Source organism: Sphaeramia orbicularis, chromosome 24 (assembly GCF_902148855.1).
Source record: "Sphaeramia orbicularis chromosome 24, fSphaOr1.1, whole genome shotgun sequence".
NCBI classification, from domain to species: Eukaryota; Metazoa; Chordata; class Actinopteri; order Kurtiformes; family Apogonidae; genus Sphaeramia; species Sphaeramia orbicularis.
In genome coordinates this window covers 17,254,277-17,274,923 of record NC_043979.1, presented here as the reverse complement: position 1 = coordinate 17,274,923, position 20,647 = coordinate 17,254,277, and the positions used below count along the sequence as shown (strand labels likewise).

At 35.8% G+C, this 20,647-nt stretch overlaps 1 protein-coding gene across 5 annotated transcripts in view; it reads left to right on the top strand.

Annotated features, from left to right (window-relative positions):
- Nucleotides 1-13,591, top strand: part of klhl29 (kelch like family member 29) — a 434,041-nt gene extending 420,450 nt beyond the window's left edge. For all 5 annotated transcript variants that reach the window (XM_030128391.1, XM_030128389.1, XM_030128386.1 and 2 more), the window contains 2 exons: nt 3,631-3,775; nt 12,976-13,591. In XM_030128391.1, coding sequence (XP_029984251.1) covers nt 3,631-3,775; nt 12,976-13,159 — 329 coding nt within the window. In that variant the 3' untranslated portion in view covers nt 13,160-13,591. The remainder of the gene's footprint in view (nt 1-3,630; nt 3,776-12,975) is intronic.
- The last annotated feature ends 7,056 nt before the right edge of the window (nt 13,592-20,647 follow it).

Below are 20,647 nucleotides of genomic sequence, written 5' to 3'. Positions count from 1 at the left end.
TAAAAGTTATAAAAAAAAAAATAGTAGTGTGTAATTTTCGTGTCCTTTTGAGTGTGTTACATATGGAGTTTTGTATTAAATATAATGTAAAATACTATAAAAATGTGTTTTATCTGAAAAATAGTTTCTCTTTTATCTAAGTAAATATTTATTTTTTAAAAAAGATCCAAAGTGCTTCCAAACTTCCTTCAAAACATTAGTCTACATCTGGTTTGAATGTTAAGCCCCCATGTCCTGTTTTTAGGGACCAGTTTCATAGAAGCACCCAGTTGTATTTTTTGCAGCTAGTTTTCCAGTGTTTATAGTAGTTTCTATTTAGTTTTAGTGTTGATTTGAGTTTTTTGGTATATCTTTGCTTAAAAAAAAAACACACCTCATATTATTTCCAAACCCATTGTTGGTCCAGTGCACCATGAAGCGATAACATTAACCCTTTCATGCACGAATTATGAGAACCTTAATCAAAATTTTTTCCAGAGTGTTTTTATTCCTCTTTATGCATGAAAAAAAACAATGTGATAGAAGATTTTCTTCTGAAAAATAATAAATAAAATAAAAATAATTTTTAAAAAAATTAAAAATACATTTAAAAAAGTAATAATGACAAAAAAAATTCTTATGAATCTATTTTTCATGAAGTTGCAAAAATATCCACTCAGCTGGAAACCACACGTTTAATTTTTGACACACAGAAACATGTATTTACTGATAAATTGTGTGAAAACTGTGGGGAGGGCTTGTGATTCTGGGGGTTTATCCTCAGGAGAGATCTACATAATGTTACCAATTCATGCCAGAAAAGACATGTAGTGTCTTAAAACTTTAATAAAGATATGTGTAAAGAAAAAACAAAAAAACAGCGAAAAGAACAACAAAATCCATGAATATACAAGAGAACAGCTGGAGAATAGCTGTCCACTGTCGTGACCACTATGCACGAAAAGGTTAAACTGATTTTACTTGCAATTTTGTTTTATTTTGTTGTTGCATTGTTGATATAAAAACTGTTGATGGTTTTCAGTGGCTAGTTTCTGTTTCCTGTGTGTTAAGTTGAAGTGTAGCCGCTGCACTGCAAAAATTCAATTAAGCAAAAAAGAAAAAAAAAAACTTGAATTAAGCAAAAAAAATCTGCCAATGGAACAACTGAAAATGATGTTGGTAAGATTTCTTGAAATAAGATTTTCAAGATCTATTGAATAAAAATAAGTTCTTATATCTCACTGAAAAGTTATTCTTAAGGTGATTATGTCTTATTTGAAGTGTGATGAGATATTTTGACTAGAAATGAGAAAAATACACTTGGTAAGATTTAGATTTTTGCAGTGTGATGACATCTTCTGGTGCACTGCAAAAATCTAAATCTTACCAAGTGTATTTTTCTCATCTATCTATCTATCTATCTATCTATCTATCTATCTATCTATCTATCTATCTATCTATCTATCTATCTATCTATCTATCTATCTATCTATCTATCTATCTATCTATCTATCCATCCATCCATCCATCCATCCATCCATCCATCCATCCATCCATCCATCCATCCATCCATCCATCCATCCATCCATCCATCCATCCATCCATCCATCCATCCATTTATTTTTACTGATTTATTTTGAATGTGTTAATGATACAAGCTTCCTGAATGCTACTAATTGACTTCTTTGCACAACATAATATAGAGATGAAAATTCAAGGAAGCATAAAATAATACACACAAAAAAAGAAAAAAAAGTCATATTTGAAAAGGAGTGAGAAGAAGCATAGCTTATTGGCTCTCACCCCTTTGTCTAAACTAACTATATATATATATATATATATATATATATATATATATATATATATATATGTGTGTGTGTGTGTGTGTGTGTGTGTGTGTGTATATATACATACAGGGTGGGGAAGCAAAATTTACAATATTTTGAGGCAGGGATTGAAAGACAGTGTATGACCAATTAGTTTATTGAAAGTCATGAGAATTTATTTGCCACAAGAAAATGTACATAATAGAAAATGTTTTTATTCTATGTGTCCTCCTTCTTTCTCAATAACTGCCTTCACACGCTTCCTGAAACTTGCGCAAGTGTTCCTCAAATATTGGGGTGACAACTTCTCCCATTCTTCTTTAATAGTATCTTCCAGACTTTCTCGTAATAGTTTTGCTCATAGTCATTCTCTTCTTTCCATTATAAACAGTCTTTATGGACACTCCAACTATTTTTGAAATCTCCTTTGGTGTGACGAGTGCATTCAGCAAATCACACACTCTTTGACGTTTGCTTTCCTGATTACTCATATGGGCAAAAGTTTCTGAAAAGGTATGGATAATAGTGTTAGGTATGATTATGACATCAATATATGTTTGGTTTCTAAACAATTGATGTAGTGCCTGCTGAGAAAAAACAACTAAATGTTCATTGTAAATTTTGCTTCCCCACCCTGTATACACATGCACTATTCTATTATCTATTGTCTAAAAATCCGTTCTTATATCTCAGTGAAAAGTTACTCTTTAGGTGATTATGTCTTATTTGAAGTGCAATGAGATATTTTGACTAGAAATGACAAAAATACACTAGTAAGATGTAGATTTTGGCAGTGCGATGACATCTTGTGGTGCATTTGGTTCAGAGTAGAAGTCTGCTTCCGAACTCCTCCTGCCTCCAGAGGTGACTTACTCGTTCATTAAACATGTCTGACTCCTCTTAGCGTCGAGGGGAAAGGCCGAAGGTAGGGGCGGAGGTTCGCCACGCCAGAGGAGCCACCGCTGTTATTAAGGCGTCAGACGTTAACTCCTCCCGTTGCCCCCGTGTCCAACGAGGGATGTCGGTCCGTCGCGGCAGAAAACAGTGCGGCTGGCGGCCAGGCGTCGGTGCATTATTCATACTGCTTGTAAATTGGCCAGCTGCAGTCTGCTCCAGAGAAATCACTGGGAGTTTGAAACCCACTTCCTCTTCCCACACAGCGGGGCTGCTGCTCAGGAGCTGCAGGTTTCCAATGGCATCGTTCAGCACAAAGCACTGTTTCATTTTGTTCCCCCATCATCTGTAATTCTACTGTGGTGCTGCTTCAGTGCCTCTGTTTTCCTCGTGTGCTATATTCCCTATCAGATGAAATTATACAGTCTGCACCGTATGCATCTGTTCACTCATGTATTTCCAATACGTGTGCACCATGTTTTTTTTTTTTTTTCTGATTATTCTTTCTTTCGTTGGGACTCTGGAGGTGCCAGGGGGCGTAATGCAATTGTGAATTATTGGGACTTAGGTAACTCTTTTATATCTCTGCCAAGCCCAAACATATTTCGGAGGAGAACCCAATAAAGCTGCAGTGATTTATGAACTCCGCTTTTTCACTGGTTCACCATCAATTCAGTTTTGTTTTTTTTTTTTTCCTCCAAAGCAATCTTCAGAATGGCACATCTGTAAAGTGATAAGGAGAATGTTGATGATGATTTTTGCATGAGGCCCGGCAACCAGAAGGAAAAAAAAAAAAACAGAACTAAACAAATTGATGCCATTATACTGAATGGAATTTTCTGCTGTGAAGAGAAAACGCCATCCAAACAATAGCTTCTTGTATTTTTTTAACAAAAACCTTTCCTCTTCTCTCTTCCTCTCGTATCTTTAGATAACAAATACGCTCCTGCGGTGAGTCTAAATGGTTTTATATTCATCCTGGGAGGAGCCTACGCACGAGCCACCACTATCTATGACCCAGACAAAGGCAACATCAAGGCTGGTCCCAACATGAATCACTCTCGGCAGTTCTGCAGGTAAGAGATTATTAATACAGCCACACCGCATGGAAGTAAATTCCCCAGTTTTGGTGAATATGAAAGATTTCTTAAAAGCTTCACAGTTTGTATTGCAGGTCTGTTTTATGCGCTGCTAACTCCACAAACCAGAAAATATACGTCAAACTCAAACTTATTAGTAATCTGTCAGTCTTTTGGTCGTAACATGGGGAGAAGCGTATTGAGGTCAGGTAATTAAAGCTCAAACAAAGACGGCAGTTGCGAGATGACACTGTTTGCATCTCGAGAGTTGCGAGATTTTGCTCTTACAGTCGAGAAATCGATTTTAAAATTTGCTTGATCCGTCACACCGAGAGAAACCAGACAACGCATCCTTTGGAAAAAAAAAAAAAAAACTCAGCTCGATTTAATCAACGTTTTTTTTTCTTTCGGAGCATCTAATTGCTTTATTTTACCCTGAGTTATTACAGTGACATGAGTCATTAGTGTTGTTTTTTTGTTTATTCGCACATTATTCGGCAAGTGTAGTGTTATTAAAAACACACTCACACACACATACACACACAGGGACCCGGGGGCCATAGGCTTTTATACCACATGTGGACACATAATGGCTGATAAAGAGAGATAACGGAAAATTAACAACAGTGGGATCACATCCTAATATCCCAGTCAGCTCCAACCATTGAGGTGTGCAGTCTACTGGATAATAAACCTACTTTTTTCTTTTTCTAAGGCCCCCGTTTTGCAGAAGCAGAGGAGAGAAAAAAAAAAAAAACATGCACAAAATACATTTGGGAAGCAATTACAGACAGCGATCTTATGTGCGGAATGTATAACATAAATCATGTTGTCAGAGTTATTGATAAGCTGTAGCAGCACACGCCAGGCAGCTGTTCTGCTACATTTAACTAAGTCTGACACAAGAGAGGAAGAAATGCAAGCGAAAGGAGAGGGAGGAGGATGAAGACCAGGAGGAGGGGAAGAACAAACACACATACACACAAACCCTGGTGCTATCTCCTGCACATGCTCCTGCACACCAGATGAAGTCTAGCAGGTCATCATGCAGGAGAGCAGATATCCTCTGGTCTCTGCGTCCGGTCCTCCGCAGGCCTGAACCTCCTCTGTTTATCAGGAAGAGCAGCTCCAGGCTTTACCCCGCGCTCTCTCTCCATTTTGGATCAGCTGGTGCTTTCTCTCTGAGTAGATTTAGGCTTTATGTAATAATCTTTTCCAGTCCCGACAGTGTTGTGAATTTGTGCAATAGGACTGCATGTTGTTCACCCTGCGTATATATATGTATGTGTGTGTGTGTGTGTGTGTTTGTGTGTGTGTACCTTATGTAAATGCAGATCGTTCCAAACCCCAATAGGAGTACAAAGCTCTAATCAGCTTACAGCCCAAGTTTTAATCCTCTCCGCACACAAACTCCTGTTTCTGTTTCTCATATCAAATGAGCACATTTGTACAGATATTTGCTTTTTCATTAGTTTTTTTTTTTTTCCTTTTGCCCTCAAGAGGAAATGTAAAAAAAAAAAAAAAAAAAAAAAGTGATTTATTTATTTATTTTTCATACCTTACAAGTATCTGCGTTGGCCTTAGCATGTGTGACTGATGCCTCATAATCTCCGGCGTGCCCCCCCCACCCCACCCCACACACACCCCCCCGCCCCCAGCTCAGCAATCGGAGTGTTTGTGGAGATGTTGTCTTCTGTCTGGCTTTGTTGTCTGATCACGATTAACAATAAGAGCAACATTCCTGCCGCCATGAGTCGGTTCTATCTCATATCAAAGCCGTACCAGCTGACATTTGCTTTCACCGACTTATCTTCCTGACACTGATTACCTTGAAGCATCTTCAACACACCTGTGATGGCTTCACACGCCTCAAAAAAAAAAAAAGTCTTTTAAAAATTTTACCGTTTGGTTTTTTTTACTCGTCTTTCAACCACGTCCATAAAACTCTTTATAAATAAGCACATCAGTGAAACTCAGCTAGAAAACAGCCTACTTCCCTTAAGTGACTGCTGCTGCTTTAACTATACAGCATATGCTCCCTCCCATAGGATTACTCAACTCATAAAAGCATAAACAGCTTGAAGTACAGCAAAATATATATATATATATGTATTACAGGATGGATTTTCCCACTATTATAAGAAGCCGCAGCTCCAAATCGAAGCTGATATGGAGACTGTATTTTTCAACATTTTTTTTTCTTCCTCTGGACAAAAGCAAGAAGGGTAACCTATTCACAAAATCATAAAAAAATAAGGTTTTTTAAATACCCTAATAATGGTTTAAAATTACACAGGCATGCACAGCTTCTAGTCAAATAACAACAAAAGAAGCCATCACAGCACAGTGCCAAGTCTTTCAAATACCAGAGGAAAACTCAGATTATTTCTGCGGTTTCTGGTGTCTATCCTCTATTTCTTTTGCGGTTTAGCGTCGCTTTGAGAAGAAAAGTTAAAAAAAAAAAAGTGATACCTCTAACAGCAGGCTATGTATTGTAATGCTGTGTGCGCTTAATGACAGCTCTGTTAAATGTGCAAAAAGTGTCTAAAGCAAGGGTGTCAAACTCATTTTAGTTCAGGGGCCATTTTCAGCTAAATTTGATCTGCAATGGGCTGGACCAGAAAAATAATAACATAATAACCTATAAATAATGACAACTCCAAGTTTTTGTCTTTGTTTTAGTGTAAAAAAAAGCACATTAAATTATGAAAATACTTACTTTTATAAACTATCCAAAAAAAAAACCCTGAAAAAACTTAAATTTAAATTAAAAAACATAAGAAAATTTAGTGCAGTTTTAACAATATTATTCCTCCACTTATCATTTCCACATGTGCATTATGGATCAGATCTACAAAGACACTAAACACTGAGGAACAGGCAGAAAAAGAGTTCAAATTCTGCTGAATTTTCTTTAGACATTTCAGGTTGTTCATATTTGTTCAGGTTATTCACATTTAATTGTTACAGGATAGTTTGGAAATGTAAATATTTTCATAATTTAATGTTATTTTTTGCACTAAAACAAAGACAAAAATTTAAGTTGTTAATTCTAGAATTTTTTTGGCTTAATTCAAGATTTTTTTACTTAATTGAAGATTTTTTTTTTTTTTTTTTTTTGCTTGATTCAAGATTTGTTTTTTTTATTTAATTGAAGATTTTTTTGGCTTAATTCAAGATTTTTTTTCTTAATTGAAGATTTTTTTTTTTTTGCTTGATTCAAGTTTTTTTTTTTACTTAATTGAAGATGTTGTTGGCTTAATTCAAGATTTTTTTTTACTTAATTGAAGATTTTTTTTTTTTTTTGCTTGATTCAAGATTTTTTTTTTTTTGTTTTTTACTTGAAGATTTTTTTGGCTTAATTCAAGATTTTTTTAAACTTAACTGAAGATTTTTTTGGCTTAATTCAAGATTATTTTTTAATTAATTGAAGATTTTTTTTGGCTTAATTCAAGATTTTTTTTAAGTTAATTAAAGATTTTTTTTTGGCTTAATTCAAGATTTTTTTTACTTAATTGAAGATTTTTTTTTTTTTTTGGCTTAATTCAAGATTTTTTCCTTAATTCAAGCTAAATTTTTTTTTGCTTAATTCAATTCAAGACTGTGAAATTTTTGCACTTGGCAAAAACATCCCAGGGGCCAAACTGGACCCTTTGGCCCCCGGGCCGCATGTTTAACACCCCTGGTCTAGAGTCATTTCATTTCAAATACAGTAAATAAACCAGTGTGAGTCCAGCACTAGGAACCTACTGCAGTCCTGATGCGCTGATATGCAGGGTTCAAACACATTTTCAAGGTCAAATTCAAGCACTTTTAAGGGTCATTTTTAGCTTACCGGCCGACAGGCTATTGTCGTCATGCGTCGTCTGTCGTCCGTTACAAAACTTTCAATCGTCTTCTTCTCCGAAACTACAACTCCATTGACTTCAAACTTGGTATACAGCTTCTTTATGATGATGTCAACAAAAGTTAGTGAAATTATTTGGATCCGGATCTGATTCTGGATTTGGTGCCACTTTGAAAAATGTCCCCATTATAAGAAATAGGAAGTGGATCCATGCAATAACTCAGTAAATATAAATGATATCCAGTGTAAATTTCTCCAGTCCAGCCCTGATGGGGAGATGACCAAAACATAATGTCCACATGCTGATCAGGATCTTCTTCTGGATCTGGGAATTTACGGAAAATTTAACATGGGCTGTTATGGGGAAAAAATTTCAGTCGTCTTCTTCTCCGAAACTCCAGTTCTGATTTTCACAATATTATGCCTCAACTTATCATTTATACATGTGAATTACAGATCAGATCTACTGTGACAAAACATTTACTAACAGGTAGAATATTGTTAATGGGTCGTTTGATATTTTCATTATTGAATGTTAGTTTTTTGCACTAAAAGAGTTGTCATTATTTTATAGGCAAAATTTAATATTTTCACTTTGAACCAAGACGAAAATGCATTATGCTATTATTTTACTTGAGCTCATATTGGTTTGTCTGTGGAGCCTGAATTTAACCCTTTCATGCATAGTGGTCACTCCAGTGGACAGCTATTCTCCAGCTGTTCTCTTGTATATTCATGGGTTTTGTTGTTATAGTTTCATATCAGCCAACACAGTGGACACTTATGCATCAATCCCATAATACACTGCAGTTCATACCATTACTGTACCTTTGCTGTTCTTGATAAACCTAATCTGCAGTGACATGTTTCAGTGTAAATCAATTGCTAACACTGGGTTACAAAAAATGTTTTTTGCAAGTTGTCTAGGTTTTTTCAACTGAATTAGGACCATATTGCACCGCTAAATCCAAAAATGACATCTGTTTTTCTCAATCAGGTCAGGTTTTTTTGCTAATTTGATTTTGAAAAATTTGATCTTCTCACAAAATTGATGAAATTTTTGTGACTTTATCAGTTGATTTTTTTATATAGTTCTCACCCAAAATAGGTTTTAACAGAAAAAAAATCATTTCACCATTGTACCTGTTAGGTACAATGGTGTATTCACCGCAGATGTAGCAGAATATGTCAGGCTTATTTTTGCGAGATCTTCTAGTCGAAGCCATTTCATTCACCTGTAATATTAAAAAAATCATTAATCATAAATTGGCAAAAGTCAAATCTTCGGAACTCGTTTATTGCAAGAAATATGAAAGAATTTTGTATCATATGATGTGAAAATGCCCATAAATGTAAGCAAAAATGTTAAAAAGCCAATATGTTGCATAGTTCAGAAAGTTGACCTGATTGAGCAAAATTAATGTGATTTTTGGATTCAGCACACCAAAATTATCCTAAATCAGCTCAAAAAACTTAAACAATAAATGTGCTGTTGACCAGTGTAATTATTATTAGACTGTAATTAACAGTTTTCTTAATCAAAAAGGTTTGTTTTTTGCATTTTATCTCCATGAAGTGACTAATTACTAGTGTTTGAGTATGTTAAAATGTGAGAAAACATCAGATTAGCTGCATGAAAAAAGTTTTTATTTCAGAGTTTTCACACAGTATATCACTTTCTGATGATGGGTTTTAAATATATGTTTCTTTGCTTCAAAAATTAACCCTTTCATGCATAGTGGTCATTACATTGGACAGTTATTCTACAGCTGTTCTTTTGTATATTCATGAATTTTGTTGCTTTAGTTTCATATCAGCCAACACATTGGACACTAATACATCATCCCATACACTGGACCTGATAACATTACTGTAACTTTGCTGTTCTGAACCTGATCTAACATGTTTGACTGTAAATGAATTCCTTGTTATTAGACTGTAATTAACAACAAAAATTTGTTGTTGTTTTTTTGCATATTATCTCCATGAAGTGAGTAATGACTACTAGAATATGTTAAAATGTGAGAAAACATCAGATTAGCAGCATTAAAATGTTTTTATTTCCTCGTTTTTGCACAGTATATCAGTAAATGCATGTTTCTTTGCTTCATAAATTAAACACATGGTGTCCAGCTTAGTGGACATTTTTGCAGCTCTATAAAAAAAATTTCAATCACATTGTTTTTTTAATGTCTAAAGAGGAATAAAAATACTCAAGAAAAAAATCTTTATTAATGTTCTCATAATTCATGCATGAAAGGGTTAAACGCATGGTGTCCAGCTGAGTGGACATTTTTGTAACTATGAAAAATAAGGTTATAAAAAATTTTTCAATTGCATTGTTTTTTTTTTCAAGCCTAAAGAGGAATAAAAACACTCAAGAAAAAAAAATCTCAACTAAGGTTCTCATAATTCATGCATGAAAGGGTTAAACCAGTTCAACTTTCTTGACTGTTGATATTTTTAGTGTAATTTTTGCACTTTGCAAGTTCATCCAACAGGCTGGATTGGAACTTTTGGTGGGCTGAATGTTTGACACCCCTGTTTTAACAAATCTGCTCTGTATCCACCCCTACAACTGTACAGAAATATCTGAAGTCAGGCATCTAAACAAAATCAAGATCTATTTTTTGTTTGTTTGTTTTTGCTTGTCACAGATGCCACTACTGAGGGTTGTGAATTTGACTGTAGTTTAGATCGGTGCATCATCATAAACCATAAAGAAAAAACAGTTTTATGCAAATTTGGACACTTTTGGAAAGATTGGAACAAATAAAAAATTCCTGCTAAAATCTTTTGTGTTTAGTTTTTCATCCACAGTCGCATAAATCTTGCTTGGATTTGATGTTAAAATTAACCAAAATTTCAATATACCACATACTATGGTCCTGCTCCAAACTTACCCCCTTCTGGAACTCTTTTTTTTTTTTTTTTTTAATTTCATTTCCAAGGCTTACAGGTGCCGTATTCAGCCATCTCCCCTTACCGCTATTTTTGCCTTCATTTCATGCACACATGACTCAGTTCCTTCAGCTAACCTACAAAAAGTTGTGGCCTTTGCATCTTTTTTACTAGCTAGACGTACCAGTCTCTTCAAATGGAAGGACTCATCACCTCCAACACACGATCAATGGTTAGATGATTAGAGACATCATGCTTAATATAAAGTTAGAAAAAATGAGGTGCACCCTAAATAACTATCAATAAATTTTACAAAATATGGGAGCCTCTTTTACACTGTGTGAATATGTTGCCTGGCTTGGAACTTTAAAAACATTTTAGGTGTTTATATTGTTATTGACCTGATTTATTTATTTACGTATGTATGTATGTATGTATGTGTGTATCAAGGTTATAATAGTTTTGGATTTTTCATTATAGTTTAGTTTTATTTAGTTTTGACTTTTTTTCCTCTAATTCAGTTAGTTTTAATTAGTTTTTAGAGCAGGTTTGTTAGTTTTTATTAGTTTTCGTTTATTTCTAAATGCTTAGTTTAGTTTTAGTTTTTTTAAAAATATATTTTCTCTTCTTCTCCGTCGTATTCAAATAAATCCCAGACAGGACTCTGCTGCTTTCTCCCAACTTCAGTCTCCATGTTTCCAGGTAGAGTGGGGACCAGAAGACGACTGGAAACCACAAGTGATCACAAGTGACTGACCCTTAAATATCATACGGTGCCAGCAGCTAAAACTGCTAGAGCGAAATAAATCGCTTTCGTATCAATCCGACATTGACAAAGACGAAAACAAAGGGAATTTTATCCATAATTTTTTATACGTTTTAGTTAGTTTTGTAAACACACAATACAGTTTCAATTAGTTATCATTTTTTTCTTTTAATTGTAGTTCTTATTTATTTCAGTTAACGAAAATGTTTTTACAATTCTAGTTTTTGTCATTTCGTTAGTTTTCGTTAACGATTATATCCTTGGTATGTATGTATGTATGTATTTATTTATTTTTCTTCCTTTAACGTATGTGGTGGAAAAATTTGCTTTTTATATTTTATACTCTTTATATTTTATACTTTTAATATTTTATACTGTTAGTACATCTTCTTTTAATGCTGAGTCATTATTCATTATGTGTGATGTTTACCACTCTGTAGCACCCCGACCCAGGAACGGAGTTCTTTCTTGCCTTGAGTTAAAACCCAAACACCTAAATGTCTGAATGTGTAGATAGAGGATGGCGCCTGCACTCCAGATAGGATCCAAGCAAGGTTAGGGTGAAGAGGTCATCATGACCTCTTCACGGAGCAGAGAAGGAGTAGTATGGAGTGGTACGATGTACATAAGGGATGACATCATGGTTTGAGGGGGTTGGATTTGGTTCTGTATAATCTTTAGTTTTTCTCCTGTTTAATCAGACTTCACTTACAGAGTTTCTCTGTGATTGACTTCTCAATAAATGCATTTATTTATTTTAACTCTAACTTTCTCTCCTCCTCTTTGTGTGTGGGTTATCAGTTGAACATTTCCACAACACATACCAGAATGCACTGTCTTGACTGTCTTTATATGTCTTGTTTGTATTGTCTTTTGTTTTGCCTTGGGTTCTGTTTGTTTATCATGTCCAGTGTCAATCTTTGTATTATGAATACACTGCTTGAAATTATAAGTGTCATACTTGTGAAATGAAAAGTTTTATAAATGTTGAAAAGTTCTATAAATAAAGTTTAACCCTTTCATGCATAGTGGTCACTACAGTGGACAGTTACTCTACAGTTTTACTCTTGTATATTTATGGGTGTTGTTGTTTTAGTTCCATATCAACCAACAAAGTAGACACTTATGCTTCATCTCATAAACTGCAATTCATACCATTATTGTAACTTTGCTGTTCTTGATTGGTTCTTGAGTGGAAATCAATTGTTAATATTTATTTTTTGCATATTATCTCCATGAAGTGAGTAATAACTAGTATTAGAATATGTTAAAATGTGAGAAAACATCAGATTAGCTGCATTAAACATAGTTTCATTTCACTGTTTTCATATCACTTTATGATATTGGGTTTTAAATACATGTTTCTTTGCTTCAAGAATAAAATTCATGATGTAGCTGAGTGGACATTTTTGTAACTCCATGATAAACAGGTTGATTTAAAAAAAAAAAATTCAATCACATTGGGGGTTTTTTCATGCCTTAAAGAGGAATAAAAACACTCAGGAAAAAAATCTTGATCAAGGTTCTCATAATTCATGCATGAAAGGGTTAAAAAAAAAAAAAATTAACCAAAATTTGCTGTATTTGTGCAAAAGCTTTGATGTAAAAAATTAAAACTACAAAGGAAACTAAATTTTATCTCTCTCTCTCTCTCTCTGTGTGTGTGTGTGTGTGTGTGTGTAGCGCTGTGATCCTGGACGGGAAGATCTACGCCACGGGGGGCATCGTCAGCAGCGAGGGTCCGGCTCTGGGTAACATGGAGACCTTTGACCCTTGCACCAACGCTTGGACGCTGGTGCAGTCGCTCCCGTGTCCGCTCTTCAGACACGGCTGCGTGGTCATCAAGAAGTACATCCAGAGCGGGTGACGGCGCGGCAAAGACGACGGCGGCGATTGGGATCTCACACACACACACACACTGGGGTCGACGCAGAACCGAGCCGAGCCTCCGTTGTGTGGGACGATGATATGTGTGACGGCAGCTTAAACGCAGGCCGGTCCGTGACCTCTCTGGACTCGACGCCAGCATCCATCCACTCCCCCTCCCCCTCCCACTCCCACTCCGCCCTGTGCAGAATGTACTCATGTTTAACTACTCAGCCATGTCAGGTGACGACGCCTAACCTCCAGTACTGTATGTGTCATGGTAGTAGTTCATCCTCATCCAACAGGCACAGGGACCCTCTTAGTAAATGACCTTATTTTACTTTAGCCATTATCCGCTCGGTCTTTTCCAGAGCTGTAAACTCACTAGTCCCCCCCCCCCACACACACACACACACACATTTCTGTGTCTTTTTTTTTTTTTGTCAGTTCTATAGAGGGTATGCACATATGTCACTTCCCCCCTAGGCCACGCCCCTCTAAGTCAGACTGAGTGGCAAAAACCAACCTGCTCAACATGACGGAGTATAGCAGTAAACACCGCCAGACCGGGAAAGTGTGAAATATGAAATTAAATTAACCCTCTGGTATCCGGGTGCGCCTTTTAGGCACACTTTGTTTTAAAAAAAGTCATATTATTTTTCACAATTTAAATAAGGTTAGAATTCAAAACTTGTTCATTTTTGCATGATCTTTAAAATTCTGGCTACCGACTAAAATTTGCACATTGTAAACAAAAGAAAATTACCAGACTAGCATCTGTCTCCCAAATGTGCCTAATACGCACTATTTCTTCCATTTGATATGTATGATTAGGGCTGACCTTGATTTACAAAAATAAAATCAAATTACAGCAGAAAAATAAATCAACATATCATTTTCAATAGTTTGATTTATAGGTGTGCATTTTACGCACACTTGGTGACAGATGCTAGTATTTTTGTACATTTGACCTAGCGCCAAAAATAATAATGCAAATTAACTAATATTGGAGTTAATCATTGACATATGCCAGGATGAAAAAATCAAATAATTTGAGATCCACTTTTTATGTAGTATATTGAAAAACAAATATTTTTTTGTGTTTGTTTACATTATAAACAGAATTTAAAGGGTTAAAAAATGAGACAGTTATTGAGTATTTGGTATTTTTATTTACTGCTCAAGTTGATGAAATCGAAAAAAGTGTAAAAGAATTAAAAACAAACTATGAAAATTTTTTGACATTATTCCACAAGTGTGCCAAAATGGCACACTTGCTGGACGGGATAGTGGAGGGTTAAGGACAACTGGACTGGACATGGATCTGTATGAGCTACCAAAGACCAAGTGGTCCACGAACACTGGCATGTGGACGGAAATGACGTATCCTGACATCCAGGGTGGAGGGCACAGGTGTCAAACATGCGGCCCGGGGGCCAAAACCGGCCCGCCAAAAGGTCCAATCCGGCCCGTCGGATGAATTTGTGAAATGCAAAAATTATAATGACGATATTAACAGTCAAAGATGTGAAAATCAGTTTAGGTCAATTCAGTCTGGAGTGGGTCAAACCAGTAAAATGCAATCATAACAAGACCAAGAATCAAGATTTTTTTTTACTTAATTCAACATTTTTTGTTGCTTAGTTCAAGATTTTTATTTTTATTTTTATTTTTTTTGCTTAATTCAAGATTTTTTTTTTTTTTTAACATCTACAAAAATCTGAATAACACAAACAACTGGAAACATCTTAAGAAAAACAAGTCCAATTTTAACAATATTCTACCTCAGTTTATCATTTACACATGTGCATACAACTTACATGACAATTACAAATGCACAAAACCTTTAATAACAGGCAAAATATTGGTTAAATTGCATTTACTTATCTTAAGACAGTTCAGGTTTTTCACATTTTTTGTAAAATAACAGTTTTTAATATGAACATCTTCATGTAATTTTACTTTTTTTTTTTTTTTACACTAAAAAAAAGATAAAATTGGCTGTTTTCATTATTTATAATTTATTATGATAGTATTTTACTGGTCTGACCTACTTGAGATCTAATTGGTCTGTATGTGGAATCTGAATTAAAATGATTTTGACATCCTCGATTGTTAATATCTTCAGTGTAATTTTTGTATTTCACAAATTCATCCTACGGGCCAGATTGGATCCTTTGGAGGGCCAGATTTGGCCCCCGGGCCGCATGTTTGACACCTGTGGCATAAACTAATGTTACCTGAACCACAAATCTAGGATTCGTTGCCTGGATTTGTGGATCCATCTGCTTCTCTTTTCTTTGTCTTTAAAACGATAACTCCGACTGCTTTTCAAACCTGTTCGTACAATCAATCGCACAACAGCTCTTCAACATTTTTTATTGAATATTGTTCTTAAGTTTCGACCAGGGGCGTCAGACTCATTTTAGTTCAGGGGCCACATTCAGCCCAAATTGATCTCCAGTGAAACAATAGCATAATAACCTGTAAATAATGACGACTCCAAATTTTTCTCTTTGTTTTAGTGCAAATAAAATAAAATTATGAAATTACGTATATTTACAAACTATCCAAAAAAATGATACGAAAAACCTGAAAAAACTGAAATTTCTTGTGAAAAATAAGTGCAATTTTAACAATATTCCACCTCATCTTACCATTTATACATGCATATTATGGATTGGATCTGCAAAGGCACAAAATATTTAATAACAGGAAGAATAATGTTAAAATTTCACTTTCATTTTATTGTTTTGGGACAGTTTGTAAATGTTAATATTTTCATAATTTAATGGAAGTTTTTATACTAAAACAAAGACAAAAATTTGTCATTATTTATAGGTGTAATGTAATAGTGTTTTTCGCATTCAACTAAGAAAATTTGGAGTCATTATTTATAGGTTATTATGCTCTTTTAGTTGAGATCACGTTCTTCTGTATGTGGAACCTGAACTAAAAGGAGTTCAACATCCTCGATTGTTAAGTGTAATTTTTGCGCTTTGCAAATTCATCCCGTGGGCCGGATTGGAACCTTTGGCGGGCAGGTTTTGGGCCCCGGGCCGCATGTTTGACCCTCCTAGTTTAGACGGTATTGAAGCCAGCGCCGTCACTCATCTCCCTCTTTCTGCCACTCAGTGGGCGTAGCCGTGGTGACGTCACGTGCATACCCTCTATCGGACAGGTGTAGGTTTAAAGTCCTGAAGTATGGTGTATGATCCATTTGTCTGTAGCGACATCTACAGGACGGGAGGAAAAGTGATTGGAAAGGAAAGCGTCCACAGATCGGTTTTCCTCTTTATCTCAGTATCAGGAAGTCAAATTCCTTAATGTGGATATCAGAGGGTATTTTAAAACCAGATTTGAACTCTGTGTAACCTAGATCTTTTATCGATTTTCTGAAGATAGGGAAAAAAAAAATCAAACTCTGGGTCAGGTAGGGTTTTAAAAGAGGAAAATCTATCTTTTTTTTTTTTTTTTACTTTATTCTTGTGGAATTTCAGCCTGATTGAAATATCATCTGGAGTGTGTTTTATTTTCCGCTCCATTCATACACTCTCTGGGACAAAGACGGAGCCGCGTTAAGAAAAGAAAAGGGATTCCTTGTTCGCTGATGTTCAAGTTTGGACAGTTCCTCCGGAAAAAAAGCACAATAATCACCTGTGACTGTTATCATACCAGTTGTCTGTTCGGTATGTTTTCTGTTCGGTCTTATCAGTTTACCCCCCACACACCTTTTTTTTCTTTGGTTTTGTTTTATAGTGTGTTTCATTGCAACCCACAAATGTTTCTGGGTTGATATTCTGTAAATACAGGAAGGAAATATGTATATTTTAAAACCTGAAGGCAATTCTGTATAAATGTTTTTAGAAAAAAAAAACTGATAGGTTGGACTCAAAATGGTATGTCTGTAAATCTGTACTCAAAAAGGAGAAATTAACAGTTGTTATTGAAACCTAATACATATACCAGAACATGACTGCATTGTCTGGTGTGTTTTTTTTTTGTTTTTTTTTTTTTGGTACAGTCTCATTTACACAGACGACTAATCAGTTTGATTTACATCCCACAGGTAGGAGGTGTTTTTGTAGGTGTGATCTCTAAGGGAAACGGGTGTCAAACATGTGGCCTGGGGGTCAAAAAAAAAAAAAATTACACCGAAGCTATGAACAGTAAAGGATGAACTGGTTTTGATTCAGAAGCCACACATGGACCCATATGATCAAGTAAAATATCAGCATAAAAACCTGGAAATGACTAAAATTTTGTGGAAAAATAAATAAATAAAAATAAATAAATAAATATAGCATTTTGCATATAATTAATGACTCAATTTTTTTCTTTAATGCAAAAAATTACATTCAATTCTGAAAATATTTACCTTAAACTGTCCTTTAATAATAAAATGTGAATAACCTGAACAAGTACAAAATGTCTAAAAAAAATGAAGTGCAATCTTAATATTCTGTCTGTTGTCAAAAGTTTCTTTGCCTTTGTAGATCTGATCTGTAATTCACACGTATAAACGATAAGTTGAGGCATAATATTATTAAAACTGCACTTATTTTTCAGGTTATTCACATCTTTTTGTTTGGATAGTTTGTAAATGTAAATATTTTCATCAGTTAACTCTTGTATGGTGTTTGGGTCTGTGGGACCTGTTTTCATTTTTTATTAAAAGAAAAATGATGAGTGTTTTTTTTTTTTTATTTAATTTTATTAATTTTTTCCTCTTATATCTTGATTATAATACATTTTATTAAAAAAAAAGCATTTAGAGTCAAAAACATCCACAGAAGCATGCTAGATTTCAAAAGCTATTCCAAAGCACACTGGAGGATTTGTGTAAAAATCAAAGGCCTTTATTGCTTCAGGGCAATTTTTCAAAATACAGCTGACGCGTTGTGACCTCCGGGCTTCATCAGGGCTTTTTTCACTAATCAGGACAGGACTAGTCTAAGACAGGACTAGTCTAGGACAGGACTAGTCTAAGACAGGACTAGTCTAAGACAGGACTAGTCTAGGACAGGACTAGTCTAGGACAGGACTAGCCTTGGACAGGACTAGTCTAGGACAGGACTAGTCTAAGACAGGACTAGTCTAGGACAGGACTAGTCTAGGACAGGACTAGCCTTGGACAGGACTAGTCTAGGACAGGACTAGCCTTGGACAGGACTAGCCTAGGACAGGACTAGTCTAGGGCAGGACTAGCTTAGGACAGGACTAGACTTAGACAGGACTAGTTGAGGACAGGACTAGTCTATGACTGGACTAGCCTAGGACAAGATTAGCCTTGGATAGGACTAGTCTAGGACAGGACTAGTCTAGGACAGGACTAGTCTAGGGCAGGACTAGCCTAGGACAAGATTAGCCTTGGACAGGACTAGTCTAGGACAGGACTAGCCTTGGACAGGACTAGTCTTGGACAGGACTAGTCTAGGACAGGACTAGTCTAGGGCAGGACTAGCCTAGGACAGGACTAGTCTAGGACAGGACTAGCCTAGGACAGGACTAGCCTTGGACAGGACTAGCCTAGGACAGGACTAGTCTAGGACAGGACTAGCCTAGGACAGGACTAGTCTAGGGCAGGACTAGCTTAGGACAGGACTAGTCTTAGACAGGACTGGTTGAGGACAGGACTAGTCTATGACTGGACTAGCCTAGGACAAGATTAGCCTTGGATAGGACTAGTCTAGGACAGGACTAGTCTAGGGCAGGACTAGCCTAGGACAGGACTAGCCTAGGACAAGATTAGCCTTGGACAGGACTAGTCTAGGACAGGACTAGCCTTGGACAGGACTAGTCTAGGACAGGACTAGTCTAGGGCAGGACTAGCCTAGGACAGGACTAGCCTAGGACAGGACTAGCCTTGGACAGGACTAGCCTAGGACAGGACTAGTCTAGGACAGGACTAGCCTAGGACAGGACTAGTCTTAGACAGGACTAGGTTAGGACAGGATTAGCCTAGGACAGGAGTAGTTTTAGACAGGACTAGCCTAGGACAAGATTAGCCTAGGACAGGACTAGTCTAGGACAGGACTAGCCTAGGACAGGACTAGTCTTAGACAGGACTAGGTTAGGACAGGAGTAGTTTTAGACAGGACTAGCCTAGGACAGGATTAGCCTAGGACAGGACTAGTCTAGGACAGGACTAGCCTTAGACAGGACTAGCCTAGGACAGGACTAGTTTAGGACAGGACTTGTCAGGACAGGACTAGTCTTAGACAGGACTAGGTTAGGACAGGACTAGTCTAGGACAGGACTAGTCTTAGACAGGACTAGTCTTAGACAGGACTAGGTTAGGACAGGACTAGTCTAGGACAGGACTAGCCTTGGACAGGACTAGGTTAGGACAGGACTAGTCTAGGACTGTGAAAAAAGCCCTGATGAAAACCGGAGGTCACAACGCGTCAGCTGTATTTTAAAAAATTGCCCTTAAGCAATAAAGGCCTTTGATTTTTACACAAATCCTCCAGTGTGCCTTGGAATATTTTCTGAAATCTAGCATGCTTCTGTGGATTTTTTTGACTCTAAATAGCCAAACACACCACAAGTTTCCAAAGAGCACCTGTGGATTATCACCAAGAAGAAGACCCAGCAGCACTTCCACTCTGTTGGATTAAAAACAAGTAGCACTTTAATTCATAGATGTGAGCTAGCAAAGACAAATAAACATATGCTCATTATGTCGCTTATAATTGGGATGACGTAAACATGTGTTGAGTATTTTAACATAAAACTGTTTGATTATGTTGAATTTAAAACCCACAAATGCAGCAGGTCTACCACACCCACGAACACTGGCTGAATAACAAAAACCTGAACACCACACAAGGGTTAGTATTATTTTGGCACTAAAACAACAAGAAGAGTTTAGAGTTAACATTATTTATAGCAGGGGTCTCAAACTCATGTTCTTTCAGGGGCCACATTTGATCTCCAGTGGGCCGGACCAGTGAAATAATAACATAATAACCTATAAATAATGACAGCTCCAAATTTTTGTCTTTGTTTTAGTGAAAAACAAAACAAAACATTAAATTATGAAAATACTTACTTTGATAAACTATTCAAACAAAAAAGATGTGAATAACCTGAAAAAACTGAAATTTCTTAAGAAAAATAAGTGCAATTTTAACAATATTATGCCTGAACTTATCATTTCTACATGTGCATTATGGATGGGATCTACAAAGACACTAAACACTTACATTAAACAGGCAGAAAATAGTTAAAATTGGACTGAATTTTCTTTACACAGGTTCATATTTGTTCAGGTTATTCACGTTTTATTGTTACAGGATAGTTTGTAAATGTAAATATTTTCATAATTTAATGTTATTTTTTGCACTAAAACAAAGACACAAATTTGAAGTTGTCATTATTTATAGGCATAGTGTAATATTTTTTTCACATTAAACTGAGAAGAAAATTTGGAGTCATTTTTTGGAGGTTATTATGCTGTTATTATTTTACTGTAGATCAAGGGTGT